General features: G+C 37.0%; 1 protein-coding gene across 1 annotated transcript in view; it reads left to right on the top strand.

Annotated features, from left to right (window-relative positions):
• The window catches only part of LOC150006216 (testis-specific gene 10 protein-like), a 106,547-nt gene that overhangs the window by 73,774 nt on the left and 9,242 nt on the right, over positions 1 to 23,531 (top strand). Inside the window, exon 12 of the mRNA XM_090281514.1 lies at positions 13,139 to 13,348. Coding sequence (XP_090137640.1) covers positions 13,139 to 13,348 — 210 coding nt within the window. The remainder of the gene's footprint in view (positions 1 to 13,138; positions 13,349 to 23,531) is intronic.

The raw sequence follows: 23,531 nt of genomic DNA on the forward strand, positions 1-23,531 counted from the left end.
ATGGTTGTAGCCCCTGTTTCTCTGTGTGCCTGTGCTGGTGTGGAACCTCTTTTTTATGTGTCAAGGAGAAGCAGGGCCACTGCATTCACAGTGAACCACAAACAAAGATAGAACCTCTATCCTATGTGTAGAGTCTGGGCAGAAAAAGGAATCCCCCATCTTCCAGACATACTTGCCAGGAACTTAGCCTGAGGTGGGATGAGAAATACCAATATTCTGCCCCTGGTGTGAAGATACTGGAGTTCTTGACTGGGTACTCAGGGGAGAGAGCACACTATTCTTGAGGTGGAGTGGAGTTTTCATCGTGCTAAGCTGGGAGTGAGGAGAGGGAACAGGTCATCCTTCAGATGCCACAGACTTTCACTGTTTCTACCCAGTAATAGTTGGTTGTATTGAAAAGTTTTTTCATTAACTATGTCCTTAGGACCATTTCAAGAGACTATTTAAAGACCATTTAAGTTTGCTTTTTAATAATTTTCACCAGCTTCACTAGGGAGTAGTTCTGTGGAGCTCCTTACATTGCCATGCCAGAAGTAGAACCTTTATCCTACACATGTTTTCATTTTATTTTATGTCAAAATAATTTTCAAATTACCTTTATGTTATTTTGCAGTATTGTTTAATTTTCAATATTTAGAGATTAAAAATATCTTTCTAGTTTTTGAGTTTTTAGTCTTTTATATTTATTGAGACTGTGTTATGGCTCCATAAGGTCATCTTGCTGGGTGTCTCATATATACTTGAAAAGAGTATTTTTTTTTTTTTTTTTTGATGTTGGGTGAAATGTTCTATGAAAGTCTATTGGGTCAAGTTCTTCAGTTCTTATATCCACTGAGTGTCTGTTTAGTTCTATCAGTTATTAAGAGAAGAGTGTTGAAATCTCCAACTATATTTGTGCATTCATGTATTTTTTTTATTTATATTATGCTACTTTATATATTTGAAGCTGTGTTTTAAATACATATAGATTTAGGTTTTTCATTACTTCTTGATGAAATCATCTGTTTATCCATTGTAATGTTATCCTGTAGCAGCCTTCTTGTGATTATTATTTTCCAGGCTTTTATTTTATCTCTACATCTTTATGTTTAAAATAGTACTGCTTTAGATAGTGTATGGTTGGATCTTGCTTTTTTAATCCAATCTTATACTATCTGTCTTTTAGTAATAGTCTAAGGTCATTTACATTTAATGTAATTATGAATACTGTGTGTATAAATCTATCATGTTATTTGTTTTATATTGTCTTATCCTTTATATTTTTCTTACTCTTTTCCTGACTTTTTTCAGTGTTATTGAGAAATAGTTGACACACATTACTGTATAAGTTTAAGGCGTACAGCATGATGGTTTGATTTACATATATTGTGAAATCTTTACCACAATGCATTCAGGTAACACCTGTCTTCTCATATAAATACAATAAAAACAAAAGAAAGGAAGGAAAAAAATTTCTCCTGAGATGGGAACTCTTAGAGTTTACTCTCTTAACTTTCATATATATAATATAATAGCATTAGCTATAGTCATCATGTTATACATTATATACCTAGTTTTTATTTTTCTTATACCTGGAAGTTTGTACCTTTGCACTACCTTCCTCCTGTTCGCCCTCCTCCCACCTTTCACCTCTGTTCTCTTTTTCTGTGAGTTTTGGTCAGGGGGTGGGGGTGGGGGTGGGGGTTGTTTGTTTTATTTTTAGATTCCACATGTAAGTGAAGTCATATGGTATTCGTCTTTCTCTGACTTATTTCACATAGGATAGTACCTTCATAGTTCATCCATGTTGTTGGAAATGATAGGATTCCCTCATTTTTATGGCTGAATAATATTACATTGTGCATATGTACCACATCTTCTTTATCCATTCATCCACTGATGGACTCTTAGACTGTTTCCAAGTCTTGGCTATTGTATATAATGCTGCTATAGACATGGGTGTGCAGAAATCTTTTTGAGGTAGTGTTTTCATTTCCTTTGGATATATTCCCAGACATGGAATTGCTGGATCATATATTAGTTCTATATTTAATTTTTCCTGTCCTTTTTAAAATTGAGATTATTAGTATTCCATTCTATTATGGCTGCATAAACTATACATCTTTTTTTCCCTGATTACTCTAGAGTATAAATTATGCATCTTTTTTAAAAATAATGATGGCTTTGCTTCTTTATTTTCAATAAATTTTTAAAAGATTTTATTTATTTTTAGAGAGAGGGGAAGGGAGGGAGAAATAGAAGGTGAGAATCAATGTGGGGTTGCCTCTCATGTGTCCTCAACCGGGAACCTGTCCTGCAACCCAGGCATGTGCCCTGACTGCGAATCTAACCAGCTACCCTTTGGTTTGCAGGCTGGTGCTCAGTCCACTGAGCCACACCATTCAGGGCTTAAACCATGCATGTTTTAATTGTCACAGTTTACCTTCAAATAATAAATTACTTCATAGTACACTTTTATTTTCTCTCTCTACCTTTATTTTACTGTTCTTACATTTTACCTCTACATATATCATAAACCCCATAGTGCATTATTATTTTTACTTTAAATGATTATCTTTAGAGAAATTGAAATATGAGGTGAATGAACGCCTTTTTATTTACCCATATACTTACTATTTCTGTTTTTCTTCATTTCTTTGAGTGGGTCCAAGATTTTTACCTATTAACATTATCTTTTTCCTAGAAGAATTTCCTTTAGACATTTACATTTCTTCTACTAGTGCAGGTATTTTTGTTTTTGTTTTTGTATCATAGTCTCTCAGGAGAGAATTTGTTTTAGAAAGTGTTTATTTCACCTTAATTTCTTAACAACATTTTTGCTGGATATAAAATTCTAAGTTGGTAGGTCCTTTTTTTGCAGAATTTTAGCCATATTGTTATTGTATTCTGGATATGTAGTTTCTGGAAAGAAATCTGAGGTCAAGCTTATCTTTACTTCTCTAAATATAATATTCCTTATATTATTCTGGTTGCTTCTCAAAATTTTTCTCTTTATCACTGGTTTCCAGAAATTGGAGTTTGCACAATTGTAATTGGTGTTATTTTTGTGTTTATAATGCTCAGGGCTCCTTGAGAATATAAACTTCATCAAATACAGAAAATATTTTGTCATTGTTTCTTTAAATATTTTTATTTGTTTCTCCCCCACTCTTCTCCTTCTAGAATTTCAATTCCACATGTGTTAGATTATTTGGTATTGTTCCATAGACCATTAAAGCTCCATTTTCCCCAGGCTTTTTCTCTTTTTGCTTAATTTTTACAGTTGCTGTTTTTATATTTTCAAAACTACTGATCTTTTCTTATGATGTGTCTAATCTGCTGTTAATTCATTTAGTGAAATTTTAATATCATAGATTATATTTTAATTTCCAAAAATTCCATTTGGTTCTTTTGACTGTCTTCTGCTTCTCATTATTTTTATTTTCCCTTTAAAGCCTTGAGGATATCAAGTGCATTTATAATAGTTGTTTTAATGTCCTTGTTTGCTAATTCCATCATTTCTGCCATGTTTGCCTCTGTGTCTGTTGACCTACTTTTCCCTTGACTATGGACCTGGTTTTCTTTTTTTGAGTCCATTTACTAAATTCTGATTGTATTCTGGACATTGTTAATTTTACAATGTTGAAAGCTGGATTTTAACAGTGTTGGGTTTATTTGTCAAACTGTTAAGTTACTTGACATTCACATTATATTCCTGAGGATTGTTTATGAGCTCTTTAGGATAGCTCTAGAATGGCCTTTATTCTAGAGCTAATTTATCCCCACCACTAAGGTGTGACTCTTTTGGGATCTCTAATGAATGCCTTGTATAATCAATGAAGTGTCAAATTGTCTTCACTCTGGCTAAGATTTTGAATGATTCCTGGCCTTATATGAGGTATGGGAATTATTTGGCTCACAATTTTCCTGGTAATTGTTCTTTCCTAGAAATTTGGGCTTTTCCTGGCCTCTTGGAGTATCAACCTGTGTGTGTGCAGGTTCCTGGAGCTCCTCTGCATAGCATCCTTCTCTCTGTTGCTGTGCTTCACAAAGTCTAGCCACCTCAGCTTCTATGAACTCTGATCTTTTTTGTTTGAACTCAGTGAAATCACTGGACTGTGTTTTGTTTCTTTTTCCTGCATTATGGTCCCAAATTTAACTTTAACAAGATGCTCTGGCAATCATAGGGTTCACGTTTGTTTTCCTTCTCTCAGAGACCATAGTTCTATGCTACCTGGTGTCCAAGTCTGAAAGCAGGTTTTCCCTCCTATATTTTGCCCATTTTTTTTTCTGTTTGTGGCAACAGGGTAATCCAGATCTTGTTATTCCCTCTTGTCTGGGCAATAGCTATTTTAAGGCCCTTGTCTGCTAATACTATCATTTTTGTCATTTTTGCATATGTTTACATAAACTGATTTTTATCCTGTTTGTGGGTCACATTTTCATTCATCTTTACATGTCTGATATTTTTTAATTGGGTGGTGGACATTGTGAGTTTTACTTTGTTGAACATTAGATTTTGTTGTCTTTTTTTTTTTTTTTTAAGGATACTGGATTTGTTCTGGCAGGTTCTTAAGTTACTTGCAGATCAACTGATACTTTCAAGATTGTTTTTAAACTTTGATAGGGTGGGTATAAAGTAGCCTTTGCTGTAAGACTAGCTTAGCCCTACCATTAAGATGTGTGGTAGAGTTTTCTATTAAATACCCAGCCCAGGCTGTTCATTAACAACTCTTCACTTTGGCAAGTTCCGACTTTACCATTTCACCAACCGTGTATCAGCTGTGGGATTGTTTACTTTAGAGCTCTTCGATTGCTGTTTCTAAGGCTTCTGGAGTATCACTCTGTATATTCATGGCTCAGTATTCAGCAATAGTCTTAAGGAGACTTCTAGGCAAATTTCTGGATATCCTTTTTATGTAGATCCCTTGTTTCTGGAACTCCACCCAACATATTTCAGATGCTTATTTCAGCCTCTCCAATTCAGCAAAATAACTATGTTCTTGTTGAAGTTCCTTTCCTGAACCAGAGACTGGAGAGTGTCTCCAGACAGAAAGCTGCGATGCTTACAAGGCTCATCTTGTTTTCCTTTCCTTGCTGCCTGTTGTCCAATGACTAGAAGCAATTCCCCCACTCCCTTCCTTCTTTCCTTCCTTCCTTCTTTCCTTCCTTCCTTCCTTCCACTCCCCTTCTCCTCTCCTTCACCCGTCTCCTTTTTCTTTCCTAGTTTTCTAGTTTTTAACAATAAGAGGACAAATTCAGTGCCAGTTAGCCCTATCATCACTGGAAACAGAAGTACTATATACCCTTTAAAATTTTTTTCTTTTCAACTCTTTATCTCTAATAAAAATAGCATAGCTTGATTGTTTTTAAAAATTCAATCTGAGAATATCTTTCTGTTACCCAATAAGATTAATCTATTTGTATTGATTTGAATTACACATTTAGGCTTACTATTACTGATTTATTTTTTGCTTTCTCTTTGTCATGATTCTTTTGTGTTTCTTTTCTTTTGTCTGTCTTGAATGTATTTGTTTTCTTTACGCACTTCCTACCCCCACTGCTCATTTGTTTGAAAGTTACACATTCTCAATCTATTCTTTTAGCAGTTAAAATTGTAATATGCATATTTAACAAAGTCTATTGTTAGTAACTCCAACCCTCCTCTTAAACATTATGTGATTCTAGGAATATTTGAAAATTGAGTACAACACCCTGCATACTAGTACATGTTTGCTCTCTTTTATTCTCTCTCTCATACACACTCACATGCCAATCTTTTATGATATTGTCATAACTAATTTAGTTTCACTCTGTTTTAAATCTTTAAAAATAATTTCTTTCTTTCTTTCTTTTGCTTTTTTATTATAGCTTTCCCATTTCTCCTCCATTGCTCTCCCCTGCCCTGCCCACCCCCTCCCTCTCCCACAGTCAATCTCCACCCTATTGTCCACGTCCATGGGTCATTTATACTAGTTCCTTGACTAGACCGTCCTCCTTTTTCCCCCCTTTTCCCTCTCCCCCCACCTCCTTGGTCATTGTCAGTCTATTCCTTGTTTCTATGCCTCTGTTTCTATTTTGTTTGTTTTGTTCATTAGGCTCCTGTATTAGGTGAGATCATATGGTATTTGTTTTTTGTTGCCTGCTTATTTCACTAAGCATAATATATTCTTTCAGTCAATGCTTATTTGTATCCACCCACATGTTTACAACATTCTTCATTCATCATTGCTTTTTAAGTTTTGTTTCTTACTTCTAAATTTATTTTCCTTTCTTCAAACTTTCTTTGTTTGATCTGTGAGTTAATTTCCTCAATCTTTGTCTGAAAATGGCTTTATTTTACCTTCAATCTTGTATATTAGTTTAGCTGAATATAGAATTCCAGGTTGAGAGTTTATTTCCCTTGATAATATTAAAATAATTGTCTTTTTTTGTTGTGCAGAAGTCTGTTCTCATTGTAATTATCATTCTTTGTAAGCCTGTCTTTTGCCATTGGTTCCTTTTAAGGTAGTATTCTCATTTTCTTTGTTTGTAGTCACACTATAATATGTCTAAGTATGGGTTTATTTGGGGGGGGTCTTTGGTTTTGTTGCACTTTTTCTTCAGAGTAACCATGCCTTTTATTGTGGGGAAGCGCTCCTTTTGGTTTTGGGAACTGTAGCCCCAGCTGTGATCCAGGCTTCCCCTACCTCGGGAAGTCTCTAAGTCTCAACAGAACACTGGAAGGTTGTGCAGGAGACAGGACCAAAGGCCTCTCAGAGGGTTTTCATGGGAATTGGATTTAAAGAATGCTTATTATGCCTTGGAGCTTGCTTTTCTTTTCTTTTCTTACCTCTTAGTTAACTATAAACATTCTCTAGCAAGGAATGTATGAACCCTTGCGCCTAATACCAGTGTGGCATCTATATTGATACTTATAATATATAACTGTCAACTATAATCCAGGTGCCTAAAAGCTATCGATGACTTATGAATTTTGACTTTTAATCTCCTATGTGTACCCTTCTCAATAAAAAGTGTGAGGGATGGGGGTCTTGCACTTTCTTCACTAGAGGGAACAGCTACCTCCTTTCCCCCCCCCAGACAAAATACAGTGTCCTGTGTAAGTCTGTCCACTGTGGTCTTGAAACCTCTGCTGGACAGAGTAGTTTCAAACCGAGCTGGGGCATTGGATGCAGTTCATCCTCATATTATTGGTCTGGAAAATTCTCAGGTGTTATTTCTTTTTTTTTTTTTTTTTTTTGAGTTTAGCTGGCTGCAAAGCCTCAAAAAGAATTTTTTTTTTATTTTTATTTTTTTTTATTTTGGTTTTTCAATTACAGTTGTCCCCTTTTCCCCTAATTTCTCTCCCCCACCCAACCCACCCCCTCTCCCGCAATCATATCCCTCCCCGTTGTCCATGTCCATGAGTCTTTCATACAGGCTCTTTAATTAAACCCTTCCCTTACTTATCCCCCTTCTCTCCCTCTCCCCTCCCCCCTATTGACTGCTATTCTGCTCTCTGTTCTATTTAGTTCCTTTGTTTGTGTTGTTCTTTAGTTTCCTGTATTAGGTGATATCATATGGTATTTTTCTTTCTTTGCCTGGCTTATGTCACTAAGCATAATTCTCTCTAGTTCCATCCATGTTGTTGCAAATGGCAGGAGTTCCTTCTTTCTCTCTGCTGCATAGTATTCCATTGTGTAAATGTACCACAGTTTTTTGATCCACTCATCTACAGATGGGCGCTTAGGTTGTTTCCAGCACTTAGCTATTGTAAACATATTACTGCCTCCAAATTTACTCTACTGTCTCCTTTAACTTATATAATATTCTTTTTGGCTCTCCTGGTCCAAATGTTTATTAATATTTGTATCATAGTTTTTATATGTTTATCTCTCTGTAATGTGATCAGTTTTCTAGTTCATTCTTCCCTCTTAAGCTGTACTAGTCTATTCTTTGATGCATTTGTTAATTTTTAATCTCTGTGACTACTTTTTCTTTCTTTCTAGAAGTCCTATTTGATTCTTTTCCATATATGTATTCTTTTCAATTTTTTTTAGTGTCTTTAAATTTTTCATGAATATTTTTCCATGACTTCTAAACTACTTTGTTCAATAATTTGAAGTGCTAAAAGTTTGATCCTGCTATGTGTTATGTTACTCTGCCTCTCACTCATTCATGGTGGCTTGCGTTCTCTATTTGACTGTAAGTTCCCCTGAGAAGGACTTTTTTCCCCTATAGAATCTTGTATGGCCAGGGACATGGGTGTGCTTCCATAAAGGGACAAACTTTATGTTGATGTTTAGAATTTCAGATGAGTAATATAAAGTCTGACTTCAAAACTGAGTGAAGTCAGATCTACTGAGGTTTCAGTTTCTTACAGAAGACATTTTTTTCATATCCAGAGACTACGTCGGGATAAATTCTTGTTTGTATCTCTGTGCAGTTGAGTGAATCTGTTGCCCCCCACCCTGGAGCCTCCTCTCAAGGGTCCCAAAAGGTAGAGGTCTAAGTTCCAACTCTCTATTAATCCTAAATTCATTTCTTCTATCCTTGCTTGAATGTTGAGACATAAGCCATTCACTGTTAGTGGCTCTTTCTACCCCAACTTTTTTTGAATTTTTTAATATGCTTTATTGATTGTGCTGTTACAGATGTCCTAATTTCTATTCCCTTTGTTCCCCTCCACCCGGTGACACCTCTCCCTCCAGTTGTCCACCCCTCCTTAGTCTATGCCCATTGGTTGTGCCTATAATTCTTCTCAACATCTTCCTGTCTACTCCACTCCCTCCTACTACTCTTCTTAATTCCTGCATCATCTCCCTCCCTTTCCCCCTCCCCCCTCCCTGTTGGCCTCCCCCCATAATGTTCCCCATACATATAATTCTTTTCCCACTCTCGTTGCCTACTTAGTCTGCCTTTGTTTCAGTTCCCTAGCTTCTGTTTTTGGTTGTTGTGATACAGTTTTCATTTTAATATTCATAGGTTTGATCCTCTTTCTCCTAAACAAGTCCCTTTAACATTTCATATAACAGTGGTTTGGATCTGATGAACTCCTTCAGTTTTACTTTGTCCTGGAAGCACTTTCTCTGCCCTTATATTCTGAATGACAGCTTCTCTGTATAAAGTAATCATGGTTGTAGGTATTTGCTTTTCATTACTTTGAATATTTCTTGCCAGTCCCTTCTTGCCTGCAGAGTTTCTTTTGAGAAATCAGCTGAGAGTCTTATTGGGACCCCTTTGTATGTGATTCTCTTCTTCTCTCTTGCTGCTTTTAAGATTCTCTCTTTATCCTTAATTTTTGACATTTTGATTATAATGTGTTGTGGGGAACTAAAAAGTTCCTCAGCTGAAGTCTTACTAACCGACATCCTAAAGTTCTGCTTGACATGGCTTCACCATCCCATAATAGTTGTTTACTCCTTACTAGGGCAACGTCCCTCTTTCTATTCCTGGGATTGCTGTCCTGCAGTTTAACTCATATCTGCCAGATAACGCCCAAGCTGCAGCTGTGTTCCCCCCAAATGAAAAATTCCTCTTCTCCTAAGCTATAAGAATGCTGTTTTGACTAAGAATAAATGAGACTTGATCAGAGCACTGTCTTGTCTCCTCTCTTTGTGTCTCTTGCCCCTTCTTCATCCTCACTCCCCCTCTAGGGTCCTCGTTGCTCGACCTGCGGGACGGGTCAATGTGTCTTGGTGTGGTTCTCTCTGGGTGCAGTTATTTTGGAACTCTCTGTGCTTCCTGGACCTGTAAGTCCATTTCCTTCCCCAAGTTAGGGAATTTCTGCTTCATTATTTTTTCACATAATTTTTCAATTTCTAGTTCTTCTTCATCTTCTGGCAACCCTATGATTCAGATGTTGGTCTGCTTATAGCTGTCTGATAAGTTTCTGAGCCTCTCCTCATTTTCCTTACTTCTTGTTTTCTCTTTCTGCACTGGTTGACTGTTTGTTCCTTCCCTATGTTCTGATCTGATGATTTGATCTCTGGTTTTCTTGCCCTCACCACTAGTTTTGTATGTGTTTTTGTTCATTTCAGCAGGACTAGCCTTCATTCCTTCCCCATCTTGTTCAAGATCTGCTGTTAGGTCTGTAAGAATTTTTATAACCAAAGTTCTGAACTGAGCCTCAGAAAGATTTCCTATCTGTTGCTTTATTAGATTAGATATTTGCTGTCTGGTCAGCTGCATCACCGGGATCTCTATCATGATCTGTGCCATCCTGACAGTTTTGTGTTTACCTTTGCTTCCTGGGTGGGGCTGTCACACCTCCTACACTATAGGGGGCAGAGCCCCATGCACTTGTCACAACCAGGCGACCCTACTCATCACACTGTGGCATTTTCTGCGGGGGTGAGGTCCAAGATAGATTCCTGCCATTCACTCTCTGTTGAGAAGCCGGGAGTCTCCTCCTCTGTCCCCACCCCCTCCAGGCCTGGCCTTAGGGTCCAAGGCAATGGAGGTCTGCCTTTCCCTGCTTTGAAATCGCAAGTTGACATATCTGGTTTGCAGCCGGGGGTGCTCCCAGGTGCTTCTCACCACCCCTTAAATACGAGTGTCGGTACTTAGCACTGTCCTGCCACTGTTGCTGCTGCTGCTGACAGCACAGTTCGACCTCTCTGCCCCAGCTTTGTTTCTCCTACCCATCCAGAGAAGCACCACTTCTTAATAACTTCATACATTGGACTTCCATTTATTTTCTGGAACTTCTGGTTATTTCTGGTTTTGTGGTAGTCGTATTCCTTCTTAGTTATGGAGGGAGACGGAGCATGTCAGTCTAGGCCTCCATCTTGGCCGGAAGTCTCCTGTGTGTGTTTGCCTCTGTGTCTTAGGTAGAGCTGTCACTCCTGTTACGTTATAAGGGGCAGAGGCTTAGGGATTCATCAGTATAGAGCGACCTGTTTCACCACGTTTTGGCGCTGTATGTGGGGTAGGGATCTGATAAAAACAATGCCTCTTACCCAACACTCGCCCTTTTTCTAGGCACTTCTCCCATTTCCGTATGGGACTGGCTGCCACCCTGGCTGTCGTTCCCAGAGTGGGTGGATCTGCGGATGTTCTAGGACCGTGGGGGCCCTTTAAACAATTGGACTCTGCTGAGAGACCGGCACTTTCTGCCTCCATCCCAACCCCCAATGATCTGCACAGTCAAAAGCAATGAGGCTTGATTTTCCCTGGTGCTGGGACAGTGAGCTGTGTGGTCTGGTGAGAAGCTGAGAATGCTCCCCAGGTGTCCTTCCTGACTTTTTAAAACTTGCAACTGTGCTTTCCACCAACCTACCTGCCGCTGCCACTGCTGCTGCCACCACCTCACCGTGTCCTCTGTGCCCAGGCTCTGCCCCTCCTACCTGTCTGAATGAGTATTTCTTCTTTATGTCTTTGTTGGACTTCCATGCACTTTGATTTTCTGGAACTTCTGGTTGTTTCTAATTTTGAGGTAATTGTATTCCTTCTTAGTTGTGGAGGGAGGCACAGCATGTCTGTCTATACCTCCATCTTGGCCGAAAGTCTCTTCCCCAATTCTTATCTTCTGGTTTATTCTTATGCTTCCTGCTCTGACTTTGTTTTCTATTTGTTTTTGGCATGGGAGAATTTTTCTTTCTTTTTTGCAAGCTCATCTATGAATTACAAAAATATTTTTTGTTCTATTTTTATCTTAGCCTTTAAGAGAAGGTCTTCCTCTTAATCAACTCTTATTAGAAACTGAATCATACAGAGTGATTTTTCCAAAACACAAAACTGATCACATCACCTCCCTCTTTTAGACCTTTCCATGGATAAAGACCTTATTTTTAACCCACTGACTAGGATTCTGTCTTGTAAGTTTTGTACACCTTTTCAATTGCATTCCCTATCGCTCTTTACTGTGATATGAGCTCCATCCATACCAGCCTTCTCTCTTCTTGGAACATGTCATTTTCCCTCCCCCCACACACACTCCAAAGCTTTGCAGTTAGCATTCCTGACTTGAAAAGATGTTCTCCCCAATACACACTGTATATATCTATTCACCTTTCAAATCTCATCAGCTCAACTGTCATTTGCTCAGGAAAGCCTTTCCTGACTTCCCTGACTCTCAATTTAGGTCACTTTTCATTTTTATACACTTTGTTTTCCTCTAGAAATATTTGCTAAATATATATTAATATACTCATCTGTATGATTATTTGATTGGTATATGACTCACCCACAGTTGAAAGTTTTATGGGAGCAGAGACCATTTTCCATACCATTGCATATGCCTCTAGGCACATTGACTGGAACATAGAATATATTCAATAAGTATAGACCGGATGGTTAGATGGGTAGGTGGGTAAAACTATGGATAACAGATTATTTAAAGAATGAGTGAGAAATAGAGTGAGGAAGGAAGGGAAGGAGAAAGGTAAGAGTGAATTGTGGCCAAATAATTTCTCCCAGGAGCAATTTTTTTTGTGCTTTGTACTTGTAAATGGAGTTGTAAAAGCAGAAAAAGTCTTAACTTGCCTCTCAGTTCTGTTATCTTCACATAATAGCAAATACTTCTCTGTAGGTGGCAGTGTACTGACATAAGACACCTTTTTTTCTGGAAAAAAAAAAGGGGGGTGGATTATCTTGAGAGTTTGAAAATGTTTATATAACTTTAATCTCATATTACCATTTTTAAAACATACTCTTATTACTCATAAAATGGATGTATTAATTTATACTTGCCCCGAGTATTTTTCCCTTGGGTATAGTAAGTGCTAGAGAGTTATCAGTCCTCATTTTACGATATTATGGCCAATATCAACATGGCTTTCAAGGATTGGAAATAGGTATTGTGGGTGAAATAGTGGCTTATGTTTTGTTTTTCACTTTGTTGTTAAAGACAACAATAATATTTATATTGTAGAATAATTGAAACTGTGGCAAATTTAGACCAAATGTGTATATCTCAACCAGCTTTGGTGCTGAGACTTTTAAGTGGGAAAAGTTGTTTTTCAAATATGACCACTTGACCACCTTACTCATGGATTTTATGTATAGAAATTTGATATCCAAATTTATGTTTCCCAGAGTGTTTTATACAAATATTACTACCTATAGCATCAAAATTTCCTTATAATGTAAGTCTACCTTTGTTTAAAAATTTGCCCCATTTTGTGTTCAATGTTGTAGTTTTTTCCAAGTTAAAAAAATTATTTTATTTTTGCAGCACTTAAATACAGAAAGGTCTTATAAGTCCCAGATTTGTACCTTAAATAAATCTCTTGTAAAGATGGAAGCAGAGCTTCAGAAGGTTCAGTTTGAAAAAGTGTCTGCCCTTGCAGACTTGTCTTCCACAAGGGAACTTCATATTAAACTTGACTCAAAGAAGGAGCTTCTTAATCGACAGCTGATTGCTAAAGATCAAGAAATTGAAATGGTATGTAATGCATTTAAAAATGATTTTTTATATTTCTATTACCATACAATTACTACAAGTTTAGAAAAAGTTCTTCTTTTTAATAATATATTACATTGAGCCCTTTCTTTCACCTTTAGTTTTGTTTTATAAGTCCAAGAGATTAATTTGACAACTATATTCCAACAATTCAAGTGTGTAACAGAAATCTTCCTTTGAGTATTAAATTTATATTTACTTTTGGCAGGAAGAATTATAAAACACATTTATATACTAATCAGCAAAGAACCATGGGTTGAGGTTTATCTAGCTAAATTATAACTTTAATGACATTCTTTTAAGCTAAATTTATTTACTAATTGGGTTCTTCTAAACTAATTCAGTTGATTATATCTGCCTAGTTCCTGACATCACACTTGCCACTGTAAATATAATGTTCAAAAGATACAGGTTACTGCCCTCAAAGACCTTAAAGTATTGACATACAAATAATTTAGGATGAATGTTTTACAAATAAGAAATACTCAAGGTTTTAGAGAGGGAGTTTCTATTCAGCCTGTGAGTGTCAAGGAGGAGTTCACAAGGATGTACTAATGAGCACAGAGAGATGAGGCCGGTTCATTCAGTGGGAACAATAACATAGGGCATTCCCTATGGAGGTAAAAACGAATTATTGAGTGAATAGTAAGTAATTTTCAATGGCCAGTGTAGCATGCATGGGTGAAAATGGCTGGAGATGCATCTGGAGACATAGATGGAGCCCAGATCCTAAAAGGATATGTATACAAGTTGCATAGGGTAATTGAAGTATCAACAAATTTTGGTCATGTTTACCTTTCTATTATTATCAGATCCTATTGAAATTTTAGTTTTGTTAGTCTACTGTTTGTTAGGAGGATATGTTGCATTTGAGAACCACGTATCTAGCTGGTTTCTATAAGAACTCACTATTAATATTTTATTCATGAAGTATATGCCAGTATTGCCAGACTCTTCCTTAAATTATTTTTTAATTCAGCAAGAACATTTTAATGATGAAAGTAACCCATGAATGGATACTGTAAAAATTCAAATAATATGTCCTTAATTTTTTCTTTAAAAACAATTTTTCCTGTTTACAAATTAGAAAAGCAATATATGTTGTGATAACTGAAACACTTGTTATTTTTTAGTTTTTGGTTTTTTTTAATAATAGCTATTCTAATGGGTGTTAAGTGGTCAGGCTAATTATCATTTTATTTTAAAACACTCTTGACATAAATTCTTTTTGCCTTGAAATTTAGTTATTTATGTATACATGTTTATTCCCATAATAAGTGATGATTTCAAGGGGAAAGGACTTTGTACTTCGTTAGCTGTACTATGCACATAAGGGGCACAAATACTTAAAAAAAATTTATTGGAGTGACATTGGTTAATAAAATTATATAAGTTTCAAGTGTATCGTTCTGATATGGTAGTTATATATTGCATTGTGTGCCCATCACCCAAAATCAAACCTTCCTGTGTCACAATATATTTGACCCCCTTTGCCCTTTATTATTCCCCCAACCACTTCCCTCTGGTAGCCACCATACTGTCCCCTGTGTCTTATGAGTTTTTGTTTCTTTTTCTTGTTTGTTCATTTGTTGCTTTCAGTTTTATATCCCACAAATGAGTGAAATTATATGATTCTTGACTTTTTCTGTCTGACTTATTTAACTTAGCATGATATTCTCAAAGTTCATCCATGTTGTTGCAAATAGCAGTACTACATCTTTTCTTATGACTGAGTAGTATTCTATTGTATGTATGTACCACATCTTCTTTATCCAGTTATGTATCTGAGGATACTTCAGTGGTTTCCATGTCTTGGCCACCATGAATAATAATACTGCACTGAACATAGGAGTGCATATATCTTTGTGAATAAATGTTCCTACATTTTTGGGGTAGATACTCAGAAAAGGAGTTGCTGGATCATATGCTAATTCTATTCTTAATTTTTTGAGAAGCCTCCATACAGTTTTCCATAGTGGCTATACCAGTTTACATTCCCACCAGCAATGAATGAAGGTTTCTTTTTCTTTACACTACTTTTTTAAAATTAAACTTTTTATTTTGAGATAAGTGTAGATTCACATACAATTGTAAGACATAATACAAAGAAATCCTGTGTATCCTTTACTTCGTCTCCCCAATGGTAATGGTAACATCTTGCAAAACTATAGTGTAATATTACAACCAGGATGTGAGCTTTGATTGAGACAACATAGGGAACTTTTCCATCATAGGATCCATCATATTGACTTTTTGTAGTCCTATCTACTTTCTTCCTGTACCGAACCTCACTTTAAAATTTGTTCTCCATTTTTATAATTTTGTCACTTCAAGAATTTATATAAATAGAATCATGCAATATAGAACTTCCTTGGATTGGTGTGTTTTTTTGTGTTTTTTTTTCGTTTTTGTTTTTTTTTTTACTCAGCATAATTTTCTGGAGATTAATCCAATTTGTTGAATGGATTAAGTTTGTTTCTTTTTATTGCTGAGTAGTATTCCATGCCATTGGTTTAAACAGTTTATTTAACCATTCACGCATTGAAGGACATCTGGGTTATTTCCTGTTTTTTGATCTTACAAATAAAGCTATTGTAAACATTTGTGTACAGGTTTTGTGTGAACATAAGTCTTCATTTCTCTGTAAATGCCCAGAAATGCAATTTTTGTGTTCCATGATAGTTGCATGATTTGTTGTTTAGGAAAGTGCTGAACTATTTTCCCAAGTTTCTGTACCCTTTTGCATTCCCACCAACAATATGTGAGTAATCCATTTTTCCCACTTCCTTGCTGGCATTTGGTGCTGTCACTATTTTTTATTTTAGCCATTCTGATATGTGTAGTGATATATTGAAGTTCAAAGTTTTATGTGTTTGTTTATCTTCTTCGGTAAAATCTTTGCTTTTTTAATGTTGAGTATCGAGAGTTCTTTATATATTCTAGATTCTAGTCCTTTTTTTTAAATATGAGAAATAATCTCTAGTTTATTTTTTTAATATACATTAAATGTTGTACACGAAATATTCATAATGATTTGCTCTTTTTTAAAAATATGTTTTATTGATTATGTTATTACAGTAGTCCCAATTTTCCCCCCTTTGCTTCCCTCTGCCAGTACCCCCCTTCTCCCAGCAATCCCACCCCCCTTAGTTCATGTCTGTGGGTCGTGTATATAAGTTCTTTGACTTCACACTTTCCTATATTATTCTTCACATCCCTTTGTGTATTTTGTACCAACCGATTATGCTTCTTAATCCCGACACCATTTCCCCATTTTTCCCTCTTCTCCCTCCCAGCTAATAATCCTCCAAATGATCCCTATACCTATGATTCTGTTTCTATTCTGGTTTGCTTAGTTGGATTTTGTTTTTATTTTTTAGATTCAGTTGTTGATAGTTGTGAGTTTGTTGTTATTTTAGTGTTCATAGTTTTGATTTTCTTTTTCTTAAATAAGTCCCCTTAACATTTCATATAATAATGGCTTGGTAATGATGAACTCCTTTAGCTTTACCTTGTCTGGGAAGCACTTTATCTGCCCTTCCATTCTAAATGATGGCTTTTCTGGATAGAGTAGTCTTGGTTGTAGATCCTTGCTTTTCATCACATTGAATACTTCTTGTCAGTCCTTTCTTGCCTGTAAAGTTTCTTTTGAGAAATCAGCTGATAGTCTTATAGGCACCCCTTTGTAGATAACTCCCTGCTTTTCTCTTGCTGCTTTTAAGATTCTCTCTTCATCTTTCACTTTTGGCATTTTAATAATGATTTGTCTTGGTGTGGTCCTCCTTGGGTCTATCTTGTTTGGGACTGTCTGTGCTTCCTGGACTTGTGTGTCTATTTCCTTCACCAAATTTGGGAAGTTTTCCTTCATTATTTTTTCACATAAGCTTTCAATTTCTTTCTCTTTCTCTTCTCCTGTTGGCACCCCTATGATTTGGATGTTGGTACGTTTAAAGTTGTCCCAGAGGTTCCTAAGCCTCTCCTCATTTTTTTCAATTCGTGTTTCCTCATTCTGTAGTGGTTGACTGCTTTTTCCTTCCTTATGTTCCAAATCATTGATTTAAACCCTGGTTTCCTTCCCTTCACCATTGATATTGTGTGGGTTTTCCTTCATTTCATTTAGTGTAGCCTTCACTTCTTCCCTTATGTGTTCGCCATACTCAAGCCTATCTGTCAATCCTGTGAGCATCTTTATGACCAGTGTTTTGAACTCTGTGTCTGTTAGGTTGGCTATCTCCTCATTGTTTAGTTTTCCCACTGGAACCTTGATCTGTTCCCCCTTTTGGGCCATAGTTCTCTGTCTCATCTTGAAAGGCTCCTCTGTTTGTTTGCCTCTGTGTCTTAGGTGGACCTGTCACTCCTGTTACATTGTAAATGGCAGAGCCTTAGGTATTCATCAGTACAGGGAGACCCGTTTCACTGTTTTGTGGCACTGTATGTGGGGGAGGGGTCAGAGAGGGAACAATGCTGCTTGCTCAGCACTTGCCCCTTTCTAGGCACTATTACTTTTGTATGGGGCTGGCGCTTCTCTAGCTATTACCCTGGCCATCGTTCCCAGAGTGGGTGGGTATGCGGATGTTCTAGGACCACGGGGGCCCTTTAAACAAGCAGACTCTCTGAGAGACCGGCAGTTTCTTCCTCCACCCCAACCCCCACTGGTTTTCATAGTCAGAAGCAATGAGACTGTATTTTCCCTGGTGCTGGGACTGTGAGCTGCGCAGTCTGGTCAGGAGCTGGGAACGCTCCCCAGGCGTCCCTCCCCACTTTTTAAAATGTGTGGATGGACTTCCGGCCAAGATGGGGGCATAGGCAGACACGCTGCGTCTCCCTCCACAACTAAGAAGGAATACAACTACCTCAAAACTAGAAACAAACAGAAATCAAACTGCATGGAAGTCCAGTAAACAAAGATATGAAGAAGGAATACTCATCCAGACAAGTAGGAGGGGCAGAGCCGGGGCGGAGAGGATGCGGTGTAGTGGCAGCAGCATTGGCGGCTGGGAGAAAGTGCAGTCAAATGTTTTAAGTTCTTCCAGTGGGAGAACTAAGCGACTAGGAGATATCGAACGTAACAAATGAGAAAATAGACAACCTAACAGACGCAGAATTTAAAACACTGATGATAAAGATGCTCACAGGCTTGAGTATGGCATACACATAAGAGAAGTGAAGGCTATGCTAAGTGAAACAAAGAAAAATCCACACAAAACCAATGGTGAAGGGAAGGAAACCAGTGTTCAAATCAATGACTTGGAACACAAGGAAGAATAAAACAGTCAACCAGTGCAGAATGAGGAAGCAAGAATTGAAAAAGATGAGGAAAACTTCCCAAATTTTGCGAAGGAGATGGACATAGAGGTCTGGAAAGCACGGAGGGTCCCGGGCAAGCTGGACCCAGAGGGGATCACACCGGGACACATCATAACGGATATGCCAAAGGTGAAAGATAAAGAGAGTCCTGGGGGCAGCAAGAGAGAGGTGGAGAGTTGCCTACAGTGGGGTGCCTATAGGACTCTCAGCTGATTTCTCAGAGGACACTTTGCAGGCAAGAAGGGGTTGGCAAGCAGTATTCAATGTGATGAAAAGCAACCTACAACCAAGATTACTCTATCCAACAAAGCTATCATTTGGAATGGAAGTGCAGATGAAGTGCTTCCCAGACAAGGTGAAGCTAAAGGAGTTCATCATCACCAAGCCATTATTATATGAAATGTCAAAGGGACTTACTTAAGAAAAAGAATATCAAAACTATGAACACTAAAATGACAACAAACTCACAACTATCAACAACTGAATCTAAAAAATAAAAACAAAATCCAACTAAGCAAGCCGGAATAGGAACAGAATAATGGGTAAGAGGGTCATCTGAAGGGCTATCAGCTTGGAAGGGGGAGGGGGGGAAATGGGGAAATGGTACAAGGTTAATAAGCATAATCGGTTGGTACAAAATAGACAGGGGAAGTTAAAAATAATATAGAGAAGGGTGAAGTCAAAGAACTTATAAGCACAGCCCATGGACATGAACTAAGGGGGGATGGGATTGCCGGAGGGAAGTGGGGTACTGGGGAGAGGGGAGCAAAGACGAAAAAATTGGAACTACTGTAACAACACAATCAATAAAATATACTTAAAAATAAAACCTGTGGCTGCACTTTCTGCTTGTCTGCTTCTGCCACTGCCACTACTGCCACCACACCATGTCCTCTCCGCCAGGGCTCCGCCCCTCCTACCTGTCTGGATGAGTATTTCTTCTTTATATCTTTGTTTGCTGGGCTTCCATGCAGTTTGATTTTCTGGAACTTCTGGTTGTCTCTAGTTTTGAGGTAGTTGTATTCCTTCTTAGTTGTGGAGGAAGACCCAGTGTGTCTGTCTAGGCCTCTATCTTGGCCGGAAGTCTAGATTGTTGTCCTTTATCAAATACATAGTTTGCAAATATTTTCTCCCACTATGTAGCTTGTGTTTTTATTCTCTTAGCAAAAGTTTTTCTCAGAGCAAAAGTTTTAAATTTTCATGAAGTGCAATTTATCAGTTTTCCTTTTATGGATTGTGGTTTTGTTTTTAAGCATACAAATTCTTTGCATAGCTCTATGTCCCAAAGATTTTTGCTAGGTTTTACTCTTAAATTTTTACACGTATGATTCATTTTGAGTCGATTTTGGCATATGGTGTGAGGTTTGAGTCTAAGTTCTTTTAATGCCTAAGGGTGTCCAATTGCTCTAGTACCATCTGTTGAAAAAGCTACCTCTCCTTAATTAAATTGATTTTGTACCTTTGTGAAAAATAAGTGGGATATATTTGAGTGGTTCTATTTCTGGGTTTTTTATTCTTTTGCATTGATCAATCTGTCTGTCTTTCCACTAGAACCACATAGTGTTGATTAATGTGTAGGTAATAATAAATCTTTAAATCAGGTAGACCGATTTCATCGACTTTATTCTGCTTCTTCAGAATTGTCTTAGCTATTCTGGTTTCTGCTTTTCCATATAAATTTTAGAATAATCTGTCTATTTCTTCAAAAACTCTTGCTGGGATTCTGATAAAAATTGCATTAAATCTGTATATCAATTTGAGATGAACTGACATCTTTACTATGTTGAGGATTGGATTCCATGAACACAGTGTGTCTTGTTTAGATTTGATTTGATTTTTTTTATTACCTTTGTGTAGTTTTCAGCATGTAAGTTCTATACATATTTTGTTAGATTTACACCTACAAAGTGCATAGTGTTTTTTCTTTTTTTGAGCTACTGTAAATGGTATCCTATTCTAAGTTTTGCTATCAACGTTTTCATTGCCAGTATATAGAAGCACATTGATTTTGAATGCTGATCTATTATCCTGTAACCTTGCCAAACTTACTTATTAATTGTAGGACTTTTTCTGCAGATTCATTGGAATTTTATATGTAGAAATTATGTTTTTTAACAAAAAATATTTCTTTGAACTTCCATTATTTTGGTTTTTTTTTTTTAATGTACAAATGCAGCAGTCTAATTGATCCTTTATTTTGTCAGGAGTGAACTCTTAGACTAATCACAAGGTGATTTCTACTTTGGGATCTTGCCCCATCATGGGTTTAATTGGTAATGGAACACAGTTTCAGCCTTCTCTCAAACTCCCTCTAAACATATACTGATTTTCTTATGTAGACAATTATGTTATCTGAAAATAAAAAGTTTTATTTTTTCCTTTGTTCCTTTTCTTGCCTTTTTGCAATGGTTAGTACTTTAATGCTAATTGAATGATAGCGGTAAAAGTAGACATACCCTTGCCTTCTTCAGATATTAGGGGGAAAGCATCCAGTCTTTTACCATTATCTGTAGAATTTTGTATAGATGATTTTTATAAGGTCAGGAAGTGTTTCTATATTTCTTAGAGTATTTGTAATAAATGGATGTTGAATTTTTGTCAAATGCTTCTTCTGCATCAGCTAATATACTCATATGATTTTTCTCATTTAATCTGTTGATATGATATTGATTTACTTTTGAATATTGAACCAGACTTTCTTTCCTGCAATTATTCAGATAATTTTGTGTTTTTTTAAAAAAAAATTTATTGGGATAATATTGGTTAATAAGGTCATATAGGTTTGAAATGTACATTTTTATGATACCAAATCTGTATATTGCACTGGGGGTGGAGGGGAGCCTAATATTTGGTGATGGGAGATAGTTTGACTTTAGGTAGTGGGCACTCAGATAATTTTAAATGAGGAACTAAATGTTAAAGGCAGAAGATATATATCTTCACCTGCATTTCCAAGAAAATAATTTAAAATGCTAGAATAAGGAGCTTTAGAACCTTATAATCCTAGTCTTAATTTTCTTTCATTTATTATTTTTTAATTGAATTTATTGAGCTGAGAGTGGTTAATAAAACTATACAGATTTCAGGTCCATATTCCACCACACATAAGCTGTATACTCTACTGTGTGTTCACCACCCCAAGTCAAGTCTCCATCCATCACCATTTATTTTACTTATACCCTCCTCCACCTCTCTCCACTCCCCCCACCCCTGGCAGTCACAACACTGTTGTTCATATCTGAGAGTCCCCCCCCCCTTTTTTAAATCCCTCCATCCCACTCTCACCCAGACTCCCACCTGCATCCAGGCCCCCACCCTCACCCTGACAGCTGTCAGCCTGCTATCTATGAATCTGTTTCTATTTTATCTGTTAGTTTATTTTGTTCATTAGTTTCCACATATGAGTAAAATCATATATTTTTGTCTTTCTCCAAGTGGCTTATATCAGTTAGCATAGTGCTCTCCAGGTCAATCCAAATTGTTGTAAAAGGTAATATTTCCTTCTTTTTTACTGCCAAGTAGTATTTCATTGTGTAAATGTATCACAGCTTTTTTATCCACTCATCCATTTTTTTTTGTTTTAAGTTTATTTTTTTCCATTACAGTTGTCCCACTTTTTCAACCATTGCTTCCCCCCCACTCTGCCCACCCCTTCTCCCAGTCAATCCCCACCCCATTGTCTATGTTCATGGGTCATTTACACTAGTTCCTTGACTAGACCCTTCCCCTTCTTACCTCTTTTCTCTTCTCCCACTCCCCCGGTCACTGTCAGTCTGCTCCTTGTTTACATGCCATTGGTTCAATTTTGCGCGTTTGTTTGTGTTCATTAGTTTTCTGTATTAGGTGATATCATATGGTATTTGTCTTTCATTGCCTGGCTTATTTGGCTAAGCATAATTCTCTCCAATTTTATCCATATTGTCGCAAATGATAGGAGTTTTTTCTTTCTGCTGCATAGTATTCCGTTGTGTAAATGTACCACAGTTTTTTGATCCACTCATCTACAGATGGGCACTTAGGCTGTTTCCAGCACTTGGCTATTGTAAATCATGCTGCTATGAACATAGTGGGGCATAGGTTCTTTTGAATTGGTGTTTCAGGATTCCTTAGGTATAATCCTAGCAATGAAATTGTTAGATCAAAAGGCAGTTCCATCTGTGGATTTTGAGGAAATTCCATACTGTTTTCCATAGCGGCTACACCAGTCTGTATTCCTACCAACAGTGCACCAGGGTTCCCTTTTCTCCACATCCTCGACAGCACATGTTGTTTTTTGGTTTGTTAATGATGGCCATTCTGACCAGTTTCAGGTGGTACCTTGTTGTGGTTTTAATCTGCATCTCTCAGATGGCTAGTGATGTTGAGCATTCATATACCTGTGTACCCTCTGTATGTCCTCTTTGGAGAAGTGTTTGTTCAGGTCCTTTGCCTATTTTTAAATTGGATTTTCTGTCTTCTTGTTGTTGAGTCATATGAATTCTTTATATATTTTGGAGATTAATCCCTTGTCTGAGGTATCATTGGCAAATATATTTTCCCATATGGTTGTTTCCCTTTTCATCTCACTGATGTTTTATTTTGCTGAGCAGGAACTCTTTAGTTTGATGTAGTCCCATTTGTTTATTCTTTCCTTTATTTCCCTTGCCTTAGGAGATATATCAGTGAAAATCGTGCTCTGTGGGATATCTGAAATTTTCCTGCCTATGTTTTCCTCTAGGATTTTTATGGTGTCACAGTTTACATTTAAGTCTTTAATCCACCTTGAGTTTATTCTGGTGTGTGGTCTAGTTTCATTTTTTTGCATGTCCCTGTCCAGTTCTTTCAACGCCACTTGTTGAAGAGTTTCTTTTCCCTCCAT

Source organism: Furipterus horrens, unplaced genomic scaffold (genome assembly GCF_987537825.1).
Source record: "Furipterus horrens unplaced genomic scaffold, mFurHor1.1.pri manual_scaffold_6, whole genome shotgun sequence".
In the NCBI taxonomy this organism is placed as follows: domain Eukaryota; kingdom Metazoa; phylum Chordata; class Mammalia; order Chiroptera; family Furipteridae; genus Furipterus; species Furipterus horrens.